Source organism: Dromiciops gliroides, chromosome 2 (assembly GCF_019393635.1).
Source record: "Dromiciops gliroides isolate mDroGli1 chromosome 2, mDroGli1.pri, whole genome shotgun sequence".
Classification (NCBI taxonomy): Eukaryota; Metazoa; Chordata; class Mammalia; order Microbiotheria; family Microbiotheriidae; genus Dromiciops; species Dromiciops gliroides.
The window spans coordinates 491,472,687-491,487,824 of record NC_057862.1 but is presented as its reverse complement, the minus strand read 5'-3'; the positions used below and the strand labels follow the sequence as shown (position 1 = coordinate 491,487,824).

The 15,138-nt window shown below is 34.9% G+C and overlaps 1 protein-coding gene across 1 annotated transcript in view; it reads right to left on the bottom strand.

Annotated features, from left to right (window-relative positions):
* ADAM17 (ADAM metallopeptidase domain 17) overlaps positions 1-15,138 on the bottom strand; it is a 52,880-nt gene that overhangs the window by 17,803 nt on the left and 19,939 nt on the right. Inside the window, 8 exon segments of the mRNA XM_043984844.1 lie at positions 4,077-4,165; positions 4,518-4,574; positions 4,577-4,661; positions 6,249-6,289; positions 6,292-6,361; positions 10,073-10,162; positions 11,617-11,747; positions 13,542-13,710. Of these exon segments, the coding sequence (XP_043840779.1) occupies positions 4,077-4,165; positions 4,518-4,574; positions 4,577-4,661; positions 6,249-6,289; positions 6,292-6,361; positions 10,073-10,162; positions 11,617-11,747; positions 13,542-13,710 (732 nt within the window).

The window sequence follows — 15,138 nt, the reverse complement described above, 5'->3', positions numbered from 1 at the left end:
TCCTCTAGGTTTTAGGAACCTCCTCTGTAAAATGAGGATGAGATTATTTTTAAGTTCCCGTTTATCTTTGTGCCCTATAATCCTATGATTTTGAAAATCAACACCAAGAAAACAAATAACAATTGTGCAACAGTGATATGTCATTTGCTCTTCAATTCCTAAACCTATTAAACGATTGTTTTAATATAGTGGTCAAGAATTTTAGTAATTAAAAGTTTCTTGACAAAGAAAACATTCATATTCTAATAGGGCTTAGAATTATTTGACTGTTAAGAAGCTAGAGGGCCTGTGGAAAGAGAACTGAATTAGAGTCAGGAAGACTTGGGTTTGGATTCCTCAGCTCCCTCCAAAACTACCAAGCTGTGTGACCATGAGTCAGTCACACATGAGCTTTCAGAAGCAAAGTTTCCTCATTTGTAAACGGAGGATAATAAATCCTGTAGTACCTAGCTCAAAAGGTTCTTTATCAGGTCATGTCAGACAATATATAGAAAGCATTTTTACAAACTTTAAGGTACTACACATTACCTATGATTATTATATATATTTTATAAGGGAAAATAATAAAACAATGACAATATATCATTACATTATTCAGTCATGTCTGATTCTTTGTGACCCCATTTGAGGTTTTCTTGGCAAAGATACTGCCATTTCCTTTTGCAGCTCATTTTACAGATCAGAAAACTAAGACAAACAAGGTTAAGTGGGCTTTCCCAGGATCACACAGCTAATAAATAAGTATCTGAGGCCAGTTTTGAATATCAGTAAGATGTGTCTTCCTGACTCCAGGCCTGGCACTATAAACAGCGCACCACCTAGCTGTGCACCCCATTATTACATATGCAAGTCAAATCAAGTAAAGATTACCAGCAGTTAAGTAATTTTAAAATAGTGTAATGGAATTTATTAATTCGATCATTGACAATGCTATGCTAAGGTTTAGTAAAAAATACAGCAATTCAAACAGTTAAAGATAATCCAGCTTTCCAGACCAGAGTCCAGAATCTAGCTTTCCAGACCAGAGTCCAGAATCTAGCTTTCCAGACCAGAGTCCAGAATCCAGTTTTCCAGACCAGAATCCAGTTTCCTCCTGATGACATCTTACCACTTCAAGAATACAAGAGAACTCAGAGACTTTATATGAACTGTTTTGCTTTATTAGTTTTTACTATCTCCTTTCTGTTATAATATATACTATCTGTAACATGTACTCTCTGCAGAGGCTCTCCCTTTGCAAGACTAATGTCAAAGCGTCGGTTCATGAGGACAAAAAATCGCCCCTCTGGACAAAACTTTCCTCTCTTCCTTTTCTATATTGTTGTTCTCATATTATTAGTTAGCAATAGTTATTATATTCTTTTTACTGTTCCATCAAGGAAACATTCCGTTTCTTGAGGAACAAAAGGGGGGAATGTGGTAAAAGTTTTAAACAGTCAGTTAGATAATGGAGAGGACCACCCTTTGGGAGGAGACCAACAGCATGAGCTATGCACACCAGTCCGCCTGCAGTGCAGGCCAGATTGCCTGCTGAGCACTCGACTTCTAGGGTGCAAGCTTAAAAGGCAAGGAGAGAACGGAAATGGGTTTTTTTCCTGCTCTGCTGGTCTCCTGACTGTGCTGCACAGATGGTCTCTCTCTCCCCAAAGGTGGCCTTCGGCTTTTGGTGAGTTTTATACAGAATATAGACTAAGCCTAGACTTAAGACGATTTGTATTGTATTTCTACTTTCCTAACCTTCTAATCAACATCACCTTGTGACTACCATACAATAAAGGCTCTATCTAGAAACCAGAACTTCTTCTTATTTACTAGTCTGGGAGATAAATTAAGGGAAAGGTTAAGTAGGGTAGATTTATGATCTAATATCCAATTTTAGTCTCACAATAGGAAATGTCTGTTTCCATACATTGGATAAATGAATCATGTGTTTATTTAATAGAAAAACCTGCCTTAATTGTTATAATTGCTTCAAAAAAGGAAAACAAAAGCAAACACACTTTAAAAACTAGAGTTTATAATTTTTTCCAGATTTGTTTCATAGTTCAAAATCATTGGAAGATAACAACAAAGAATTACTTGTTCTAGATGTTCTATGTCAAATAAGAATAGATTCAATACGCTAAGTAATTACTACACCATTGTTGATTATGTTGAATATGAGAAAGGACAAATTAAGTAACATACTGGTCTGAATATAAGCTAAAATCAAGTGTAGCATATAATCAATGTCATTTTTTTCAGTAGAGGGTATCTCAAAAGTCTCTATAGTTATAAGGTATTAAAGTTTTTCATAGCTTTAGTACAGTATACCTAAAGAGTATAACTACTTATAGTCTTTCAAAGAGATTTCATTTAGGGTATAATCTATGAATATGCCATTCAATTAATCTGCTACATCATGTTGGCAAAAAATATTGCAGTGCTCTCTAAACTGTATGATCTAATGACAGATTATTTACAATAATCTCATTTCACACTCATGCAGGGAAAAAATGGTTTTTATAAGAGTGTCCATATCACTACTACACAATATCAATTGAAAAAATGGCACCTTCCGCAGGAGGAGTTCAGAGAACCTGGAAGGACTTGCATGAACTGATAATGAGTGAGATGAGCAGAACCAGAAGAACATTGTACAAAGTATCATCAACTTGGAGTGTGATCTACTTGTGAGGGACTAGATTCTTCTCACCAATGCAATGGTACAGAAGAGTTCCAGGGGACCCATGATGGAAGGGATCCAAATCCAGAAAAAAAAACCCCAAAACTGTGGAGTAGAGATGCTGATTGAACATACTGTTTCTTTTGCTGTTGGTGCTGTTGTTTTTATATAATATAAACCTATATCAGATTACTTGCTGTCTAGGGGGAAGGGGAAGGGGAGGGAGAAAAATCTGAAATTGGAAAGCTTGTATAAACAAATGTTGAGAACTATTTTTACATGTAACTGAAAAAAAATACTTTATCAGAAAAAAAATGGCACCTTCCTTTATGCCATTAAAAAACAATAGAAAAAGTGACAATGTATATGATTAGGAAGAATTAGGACTCTTCATACTTTACTAGGAATCACAACTTTTCAGAACATTTTATGACCTTAATTAAGTCTTCCTAAAGCAAAACTAAAATGTCTGAAAATCTGCAAATAAATTCACCTACATTAACCCACTAAATCAAAAAATACAATACTGGCAAGTGTCCTTTGAAGGTTTTTCTAAAATTTAAAGCACTACATATATTATATAATCTGAAATGTGAAGATCATCCGGATTTCAAGCAGCTCGGCAACAATTCAGCCAGTATTTTTCCCAGATATATAAATTCCCTTTCAAAAACTTAGCAGGGGTCGTCAAATTAGGATTGCTAAAATAGAACCCCAAACTTAATTTATAAGAACAAAGCGAATAATTTTTAAATACAGGGTTCAGCATCAACCGAACGCCATACCACAACATTTTTTTACTTAAAATTTTTCTACTTACTAAATGATGACCAAAAGTATGAACTTCAGAAGGTATATTATGAAATATAATGACAAATTGTGTTACCATTCATTGTTTGTGGCATGGTACAATTTATCAAGCATTTTATAAGCATTATCTTTTTTTATCCTCTCAACTCCTTGTGATGAAGTTGAAACAGAAATTATAATCCTTATTTTACAGATAAGGAAACTGAAAGGTACTCTAAGAGGTTACTACACTATCTGCCCATGATCACACGGACAGTATGTGGCAGAACTAGGACATGACTCTTCAGACTCTACATCCAATGTTCTTTCTCCTACGTATGGCTCTCACACGCACATTCAAAACTAAGTTAATGAATGGTGGCAGAATAATATAAGACAATACAGGATCCCAGTGAAACTTCATACTAAAGACTAGGGGGATGTCAAAATGCACCACCTAGAGCACATCACTTGGAGATGGAAGTCAATCTCTAACACAAGCCTGGCTTAAGCCCCTTGAAAAACACATTCCTGTGTGCTGGGTTTATGAATATCTGTGACCTATAAAGTAAATCATTTATCATAGACTAAAGTATTTTAAAAGAACCATCAAGAAACATACCTTTGTAAGGATGGTTTTACCGTAATTTTTTGTGCTGGTCAAACCACTGTTCAGAAAGATGTTCTTTTTCCCAACTGAGCTATAATAAGCTAGAGGAAAAGAGGGGGGGAAAGACAAATTGCTTATGGAATATATCTCCACTTTCTTCTCTCTCCTTTCCCTTCCACTATTCCACCCCTCCCTTCACTCAGGCTCCAGTTACCCTGGCTAGTGATACCGAAATCATATTCATGGGTTAGCTAGGTGGCACAGTGGATAAAGCAGTGGCTCTGGATTCAGGAGAACCTGAGTTCAAACCTGGCCTTAGAACACCTGACACTTACTAGCTGTGTGACCTGAGCAGTCACTTAACCCTCACTGGCGCCCCCCCCCCCCACCCCCGTCCATCACATTCAACCTGGGAACTGGAAAAAAAACAAAAACAAAAACAAACAACTTACCCTTTTGGACAAACACCTCCATGACTGTTTGATCTGGGAGATCCAACATATGCTAATCAAGAGTTCCCATATCAAAATCTTGGTATGTGAAAGATGTGCAAGGCAAACCTTTTGATGCATCCTCAGCTATATCAAAGCTAAATTGCTTTAAAAAAATCAGATACAAAATACTATCAGACTAAAAGATATTGTTACCAAGCACCCCCAAATAGCTCTTTATTACTACTCAGAGTCAAGCATCACAGCCCACCAATTGCTCCAGTTCTTGTTAGTCAGATATCTCAATCTACCTGTCTGAGCTTCAATTAGCTGTACAACGTATAAGAAAAAATATCCAATATAATGCCTGACGGTAAGAGATAATTAAGAGTAAAACAGCTCAGCAACTTTTTATATATATTCAGGCTGAAGCATAACAGACAGGAACCCAGACCCAGAAGACACTATAATTCTTTATTATAGAGTCTTAAGGGCTGGTCCCAGGGAACCCTTGCAAAAGAGGTTGCCTTGAAAAAAAAAAATCTCAAAACACCAGCTTTATCACCTACCAGGCTAGCTAGGAAGACAAATAATACTATTATGCCAAGAATGATATTCCACAGGGGAAAAACAAACAAATTTCATGGCATCAAAATATTTTAAAATATCTGGCTTTTGCCCAGAGATCAGGTTGCCAAACTCATAGTATATTCTCCTGAATGTCATTAACTTGCATTGTCCCTCACTTTTAAAAAAAAAACATGAAAACAGAAAAATCTGGCCTTCAGGCCCCTCTTTTCCTTTACAAATAGGTTATAAAGTTTAGACTCTTTCAAATGCTCTAAGAAAATTCTACATAAAATATTAAGTCATCCTTTAGACAAGCCTTCTATTGACGGAAAGACTCAACCTAAAAATGATCAGATAAAAAGCAAGAAAAAGATAACTCTTCTTTATCTCTAATATCTAATAGCTAAATAGTACTTTACAGTTTCCAAAGGGCTTTTTCATAAAATACGCTGGGATGAATAACCAGCTATATGTGGATGGGACTATATCTTTGATTTATACAACACCTTGTAACAAAGGCTAGAATAGATATTAAGACCCTCAATTTCAAAGATGAGAAAACTGAGGCTCCAAGGAGCTATGTACATTTTATGGCTAGTAATGGGAAAGCTTGGTACTAGGACTCAAGACTTCTGATTCTCAGGTTTATCCAATACTCTTCCATCACAACACACAAGAACCAAAAGCCAGACTTGAGGGAAAAAGGAAGATATCTTAAGGGAAACCCTATCTTCCAACTTGATCAATCTAGTAATAATGAATTTTTTAAAGTACCTACTATGTGAGGCACTGTTGTAGGATTAGGTGTCCAACTCTTGCCCTCAAGGAGCCCAGCAGGGACAGACAACATGTGCAAATATGTCAGTACTATAGTTTTTTCTGGGAGGCTCCTCTACTGATTGTGCCAATACCATATCCCCAAACTGGCACAGCAGAAAGACCTTATTTCCTAAAAGCATTCTCTTCACTAAACCTTCTCAGTGAAAAATCCATAACAGCTTTGTAATGTTTCCCAAAGCTGCTTTCCTGCACCACAATTACAGCTTATTGTTTGAAAGAACTAAATGAATTTATTCCTAGTTTCAATTATCTGCCCTGATGCTCTATTCATCAATGTGTATATCTGAGTTATACTCAAGTAAAGAATCCTTAACTAAGTACTACATCTTAAACTGCGACCTACCTCTAGTAACATTTTCACATCCCAAGCATCCTTCTCTTCATGGGATAACTTTTTGCCATGTTAAAGTGCCTTTCACCAGGTTTTACCTCCTGAGGTGTCTTGAGGATACGAATCTATACTTAAAAGAGGATATAATTAGAGTGAAGTCAAAGAAAGTAAACACCAAAACTCTAATAATTTTATAAATGTCAAAACAGGATGCCAGAATAGAAAAAATATTTAGAATTAAACTCTATAATTCTTTAAAATCTAAAGCTAAGTAAGTTTAAACAATTTTCATGCTGTCTCTAGTAGAAATTTCAGAAATTAAAACTTGGAAGATATGAGATTATAATATGATTAATTATAACTTAAGGCTTTAAATTGTGCATACTCTTTGATCCAGCAATATCACTACCAAGTCTATATCCTAAAGAGATCATAAAAAAAAAGGGAAAAGGACCCATATGTACAAAAATATTTATAACAGCTCTCTTTATGGTGGCAAAGAATTGGAAATCGAGGGAATGCCTATCAATTGGGGAATGGTTGAACAAGTTGTGCTATATGAATGTAATGGAATACTATTGTGCTATAAGAAATGATGAGTAGGCAGATTTTAGAAAAACTTGGACTTACATGAACTAATGCTGAGTGAAGTGAGCAGAAGAGCCAGGAGAATATTGTACATAGTAACAACATTGTGTGATGACCAATAATGACAGATGTAGCCCTTCTCAGTAATACAATGATCAAAGACAAATCCAAAAGACTCATGGTAGAATATGCTATGGACATCCAGAGAAAGAACTATGGAGTCTGAATGCAAAATGAAGGTTACTATTTTCAATTTTTTTGTTTTCTTGTTTCTTCTTTCTTGGTGGTTTTTCTTTTGTTCTGATTCTTCTTTCACAACATGAGTAATGTGAAATTTGTTTAACATATACCTATTCAGATTGTTTGCTATCTAGGGAGTGGGAAGAAAGAAAAATTTGGAACTCAAAATCTCTAATGCTGCCTTTACAATTTCTCTCATAAATATTTAACAAAGATCAAATTTATATTTTATGTGGAGAAAAGAAAAAATATCCAAACCACAAACTTTCCACATTTTAAGAAACAGTAATTGGTATTATTACTACCAAAGCCCTCTTCAGCCAACAATAACAAAAATGACAACAATGACAACACCCTACAATGTAGGAAAAGAATCTGTAAAGAAGTACAAAGGCAACAATTTCTATACCAAGATGTGTCAATGTATTGGGAATACTATCAAGTTTGAGTGTTCCTTTCAAATAATTTTATCAAAAATGGCATAATACTAGCAACGGGTCATGATTAATGTGACAATCAATGCATGCCAAGGTAATATATTTTTGTTGGTTTTTTTTTTTGGTGGGGCAATTGAGGGTTAAGTGACTTGCCCAGGGTCACACAGCTAGTAAGTGTCAAGTGTCCAAGGCCGGATTTGAACTCAGGTACTCCTGAATCCAGGGCCAGTGCTTTATCCACTGCCCCCTAGGTAATATATTTTATATAAATCGCCAAATATTTATTGAAAGTCTTCCCCCATATCCTCCCCCTCTGTTGTTAGTGATTTCGCATTACCTTCCATTATACTTAACTTGTTTACATTCTCCCAAGTACAATGTAAGTTTCTTGGAGTCTGTTTCGGTTTTTTTGTCCAGAACCCTACATAGTACTCTATACAGTCTCCTAGCCTCACGTCTCCTGACTCCAATTCATTCTCCACAAGCTGTGAAAGTAATTGTAATTCTAACCTTCACTATCTTCCCCAAACCTTCCCTATACAACAAATCCTAGGGGACTCCCTATTGCCTTGGTGAGGTTTATTTCCTCTTTATGAATCAACATTTCCCTGCCTCCCTGTGCATTCATTCCCTTGCTGTCCTCTACCATTGAGGGGAACTGTCCTTCTTGATACTGCCCTGTTGTTCCCCATTCCTGGAAGGTTTCCCTCTTCCCCCCACACCCCCACCTTGTAGAATCCTTTGCATCCTCTAGACCCAGTTCAAGCTCCATCTTCTACATAAACTTTTCCCAAAGACCAATACCCTGAGTCCTGGAACATAGTGAGCATTTAATAAATTCTTGTTCACTAATTAATATCTCCAGCATCTGCTACCCTCTCTCTTAAAACCGCTTTGTATTACTTTAGTATTTAGTCTGCAGGTGTCTAAAAATAAGCATTTATTAAACACTTAGTATGTGCCAGGTATGGTGTGAAAAGGTGAAGATACAAAGAGAGGGAATAAAACATTTGCTCTCTACCAAAGAACACAACATTCATATGAAGAAGGATATATATGATGGATGATACATACAAGAATTGATAGAAGAGAACCTCAGAGGGGAAGCTAAGAGTGGCTAAGAAAGTCTTCCAGTAAAAGGTGGCATTTTAATTTGAGTCCTGAAGAAAGTCAAGGGTTGTAAGAGGGGATGATAAGCACAGAGAGCATTACAGGTTTGGGGAACAGCCAGTGCAAAGGCACAAAAAGAGAGTGGCATGTCATGTATAAGGAACATCAAGCAGGTCAGCATGGCTGATTGGAAGAATACAAGAAGTATAGTGGAAAGGAGAAAGACTGGAAAGGGGCCTGAAAACTTTAAATGTTAAACCAAAGACTTTGTATTTGATCCTGGTGGTAACAGGAAGTCACTGGAGTTTACTGTGTAAAGGGATGCCACAGTCAGACCTGAGCTTTAGGAAAATTACTTCAGAGGCTATGTGGAAGATAGATTGAAGTGGGATAAGATTTGAGGTAGGGAAGGCTACTATTGTAGGCTCTTGTAATAATCTGGGCAAGAGGCAGTGAACTAGAATGGTGGCTACATGAGCAAAGAGAAGGGGATTATAGAGGATTGAGAAAAATTCACTATATTTGGCAATTAAGAGACCAGCTTTAAGTTAAGTGTTTTGAAATAATTTTTTTAACTCAATAACTAAAGAAAACAGTTTCAGTTGTATGACATGAGGTCATAAGCCAGACTGCAGAGGAAAGTAGGGGGAGATTTGGAAGGCCCAAGTATAAACATTTTTTCCAAGGAGTTTACCTGAGAAGGGAGGAAGAGCTAGTGGGGATGGGAGAATGAAAAGAGGGTTTTGTTGTATTTTTTTTAAGGATATGGGGAAACATGAGTGTATTTGAAGACAGCACAGAAGGAACTGGTAAATAAAGAGAAAAGGTGAGAATGAGTAGAAGAGCAATCTACTAGAGAAGACAGAAAGGGATGGAATCATGGATGCATTATTTACACACCCACCCCCACCCCACAATGTCCTCTCCAATAAAATGCAAGCTCCAATGAAGGCAATGAATTATTTTACTTTTGTCTTTCTGTAGTATGGTGCTTGCTGATTAATTACTGAATAAATGTTGATTTTGAATTTACTTTGTAACTATGTTTTACCAGAAATCACTGTAGTAGGACCTATAGGAAATACAAAGAAATAAGATAGTCCCTCTGCCCTCATGAAAATCATAGTCTAGGGTGCAGCTAGGTGGCACAGTGGATAAAGCACTGGCCCTGGATTCAGGAGGACCTGAGTTCAAATCCAGCCTCAGATACTTGACACTTACTAGCTGTGTGACCCTGGGCAAGTCACTTAACCCTCAATTGCCCGCAAAAAAAGAAAGAAAGAAAGAAAGAAAGAAAGAAAGAAAGAAAGAAAGAAAGAAAGAAAGAAAGAAAGAAAGAAAGAAAGAAAGAAAGAAAGAAAAGAAAAGAAAATCATAGTCTAGGAGCATGGTATACCAGATAACAAAATAAAAAGCACAATTTTGAGTTGGTAAACACAAGCCACATCCATTGATGAATACCTGTTCTATCTGTATGCCATAACCTTTAAAACCTGCATTGTCCCAGGATGTATTCCGATAGATGTCATCAACTCTGTCAATCAGCTCAATCTGTGAATAAAAGGAAAGGAAATCATGCAGATCTTTACAAATCTGTATAATACAATACAAAAGTAAAAGACTCCTACAGAGGATTCCAATAAAAACTTTCTACTAATCATTAAAAACAAAATTAAGATATGGTGGATATAAGTAGGCTGCAACCTATTGTTACCAATGATGACTTGCTCATGAAAAATAATATGACATTATCAGACATGACTAGAAAAAAGGTCAGCCATGTTACAAAAATAACAGATGAACACTACAAATTTTATACTAATACTCATGAAATGTGTACCTCCTATATTGGAGGGAGGATGTGGACAAGAATGGCACAGGATGAGAAGGAAGAATGGACTGTGATCTGTATCACTGGTTAGGAATATCCTCAATAATGAAGTATTAATTTCTTATTACATTTAAAATATCAAAAGTTATCAGCAAATGAATAATAAGAACATAGTTCCAAGGAAAAAAATAATATTCATTTCAAAATCTCACTAGAGACAAGAATTATAGTGAATTACTACTTCCCTTGGTACTTGGCATAGTTATGGGAACAATTTCCTGTCAATTGCCACTGCTTAACACAATAAAACCATTCATGGGCCATGGCGTAGGAGATTGGGAGAACAAACCCAAATAAGAGAGGAGGGCGAGGCTGTGAGGACCATATCTTTGCTGGGCCAGACTAACAAATACATGAATAGCTTGCATTGTAAACGACTCAATATGGTGAATAAACCATCCTATGAAAAATGTCAATATAATAAATCACTCAATTATAAAAATCAAATGACCAGGAATTAAAAACTAATTTCTATTTTCAACGTTATTTTAATTGTTCCTTCATGTCATTATCATCATTAAAAAAAAAAATCAAGCCTGATACACACAGCTATATTCCAACACATGGTTATTTCTGTATTGTCCTAGTATGCAAAATTCCAAAGTCAAAAATCTTTTTACATATCTTCATTCATCCATCCATCCATATATGGGCGCGCGCGCGCGCGCACACACACACACACACACACACACACACACACACACACAGCGCCCTATCTATAAAGATATATACCTTTTCTTTTTCTGAACGCCTATCTCTATGAGTAGTAGTAATAATATTGTGAGTACCCAGCAACGCAATCTATTGGGATATTTTTTTTTTAATTTCAAGAGGCAATCTGGTTTATACAAAGAAGTAAACTCTTTCTAAGCAGTATAAAAGTGAAATAATTAAGATGTTATTTATAATTTTCAATGTAATATACATTTTCATAAACCTGAAACTAAGCCTGCCTTAAAATAATCTTGAATCTTTTGAGTGAATGACCCTCAGAAAGTAAAATAAATCATGTAATGTCTAAACAGATTTTTATCTTGTTAGGATTCAAGTTACAACACCTATCTCCCAAAAGGAGTCTCCGACCTAATTATCTTATCTATTATCAAATACTTACTAAGTAATTTGTAGTTGTGCTCTCTTCCCCTCTGCCCATGTACTTGAAAAAACGATGGTCTGCTACCACCAGTAACTTGCATGTATTCTTCAATGGATTTGGAGGAGCTCTCTTCTCCCGATGAACATACACTAATAGGAATTTTTTACATACTATTAAATTTATGAACTATTTTATAGTAATACTTTAAATATGTATAGATTATAAACATACTATTATTTAAACTCAATTCCCTTAAAGGTACCTAAACAAAATTTTTTTTTAAGATAAGGAAGTAGAAAGTAAAAGAAAATTTAAAAGCTAATATGAAATTCTAAGTCAAGGGAAAAGAAAACATTTTTTTAACCTTAAAAATAAACAATAATAAAAATAAAAATAAACAGCCTGACTGACCATCACAGACCCATTCTTAAGAGCTATGAAGTTCTTATCTTTCTCTGGCAATGAACTAGACCTCAACAACAACTCCCATTTGGATCTCTCTTATGCAATTAAATGATTAACTTGCATTATAGTTACTTGTATGTGTCTTAAACCTCAGCCTGCCTAGAATAAGTTCCTTGAGAGGAAAGACTAGGCCTTATTATATCTTTGTATTCCCAGTGCCTATTACAATGCATTGCACATGAATAAGTTAACAAGCAAATATAGATTAATGAATGAATACATGTATAATAAAGCAATATTTGTGGCACTGAAGTGGTTCAGAGCAACTTCATAGAAGTACATATAAAAATAATGCAAAACAGTACTTTTTAAATCTTTGATAATGTATTTAATAAAGGGTTAACTGGGGGCAGCTAGGTGGCGAAGTGGATAAAGCACCAGCCCTGGATTCAGGAGTACCTGAGTTCAAATCTGGCCTCAGGCACTTGACACTTACTAGCTGTGTGACCCTGGGCAAGTCACTTAACCCTCATTGCCCAGCCACCCCCCCCCCAAATAAAGGGTTAACTGATTAAAAATGAAGAAGAGGGATTAGACTTTATTCCAGAGGGTTGAACTAGGATTACTGAGTGGAAGTTAGAGCTAAAGAGATTTGGGCAGAATAGAAGAACTTTAAATAATTAAATTTGCTAAAAAATAAAACAGCCTGCTTTTCTGTAACCTTAAAGTCTAGCATCTGGAATTTTTTAATGTTTCTACAACTAATTTTAGCTATTAATTTCTTATAAGCTAAAATGTTTCACTTTTAATAATAAATTCTCAAAATCAGATTCTTTTTCCTCAGATATTTCAATTTGATTTTTTCTAATACTGAATTTTACTTACCAAACAGACCCAACATGCTAGCACCAGAATGGTTGGCACACAGCATATACTTAATAAATGCTTGGTGAGTTGAACTAAATGTTATATACAGGAAAGAACACTAGAGTTGACATGGCACTACTCTGAGGTAGATGAGTAACTTTTTTTTTTTAAATAAACATTTTTATTTAAAGTAAAAAAAATATAGGTAGGAAGTAGCAGTACAGAACTAGAAACAATGGGTCCAAATTTTGGAGAGCAGATCCATCTGTTGTAAAGAAAATTATATACATTATAGTAACATGGCAAAATGGGATGCTTTGGAAAGCAGTAGGTTCCCAATCACTAAAGGTCTTCCAAAAGAGCTAAATGATCACTTCTTTGGGTAGATAAGTAACTTGACCAAGGAGTTAGTCTAGAAGGTCTATAAGAGGACCTTTCCAACACTAAGACTGTAATTTATAGTGTTCTTTGCCTTCACTAGTGCTTTCAATGTTATACATAAAAGAGACAGTGTTAATCCAATAATTCCTGTGTCTGAGTGCTCTTTTCTAACCAGCATGCTTAAGATACTAAAGTTAGCTAGTAATCATATTGTATTATTAGCTATTATTAAATTTTTAATACTAGATGCAAATTTCTAGTTCTTATGTGAAATATATTTTAATTCGCACCTGTATGTTGTTCCCTGTCTTCTAGTCCTTTAGGGAGCAGTTCTTCCTTTTCAATTTTCAAATAACCACATACTTTTGGAGACTGGAAACGTGAAACATTTTTGATATCTTCAGACTTATAAACCAACATCCTCTTGTCCTGGGTATCATTAATAAATCTCCAGAGTGGCTAAAATAATATAAAATATGAATATCTGAGACAATATAAATATGAACTATTATATACACTAGAATATTCAGCAAACACAAAAATCCCCACGTTTCAGGATATTTCTTTTCTCATGTACCTAGATCTGACTTTTTAGATTAAGTATTCCAAGGAATCATTTTATGATTCTAAGATATTTAATTTTATTTGGAGAAAGTGTCTGTGCTGACAAAGTCAATTTTTAAAATGAGAAATCTAAGGCCCAAACAGGTAAAATAACCCTAAGGCTAGTAGTAGTTTAGAGGCAAAGCAAAGAACAGAACTTGAACTTCCAGACTCCTAGTGTGTTCTTTACTTTCTTTTCAGGATCAAACATTTCTGGAATTTTACCAATAATTTAATAATAAAGCTAGAAGGTTTCTGTTGCATTAAAAAACAAGTTCCTCTATAAACACAAAAAAAATTATGTACATATAAATATAAAAGGTAAAAGCAGTAAAAATTTTAAATGGCTAATGATGAGTCATGTTTACATATTAGATATATAGATCTTCCTGAATTTGATCCTAAGAGCATGCTTATTTATACATTTATGGGGTTATCTGTTTTTAAAAAATAGCTAATATTTGATTGATATCAAAATCATCATTAGAAAAAATTACATGAAATTTCAAAACTACCATTTTCAGAAGAAAAAAATTATTTTACACTGAGAAGGTTTAAAAGTCTATAATCACTTACAAGTGACTTAATACACAATTTAGATTTTCTCTATAAAGTAAGCATTTCAAAAGATGTCCCAGGTATCACATAATGACTATTCACTATAGTCACTTAAAAAAAGTAGAATCTCTAATTCTATTGCTTTAATGACTAGTCTAAAAAATATCAATTTGTAAAAAGGAATAAGAGCTCTTTCAACAAGAATCTTATTGTCATAAATTTCAGATTAGGCATCTAAAATTCATTTCCTTTACCTATAGAGATCATTATTTATTAGGTAACACCATATACAAACATAAAATGTAACAGTGTAAACAAGCACCATTTATATGTTCTTTACTAATTCAAAGTCAAACTTTAAAAAGGATAAAACATTGTTCAGAAAGTGATACTCTAGAATATAAATATTCAAGATTAAACCTCAGGGTAGCTTTATGTTTCAGTTCTATCACCTTTTAAAAAACACTAGAATGATAACAAAACAGAGACAGTGAACTCCAAGGGTAGAAAGTAAATTGTTTCTGGATACAGTAGCCACAAGAATGAAAAACCAGCGGCCTCGAGATCAATGAAATCTATAGTTATTTGTCCATAAGAGGCCTTGCTGAATAAGTATTTGTTGGCTTTATTTTGATTGGCCTTAATCTCAGTTTTCCCACTGCATGATTTCTGGAGATGACATCACCACTCACACAGGGTACTTTTGCATTTCTAGAATAGCATATC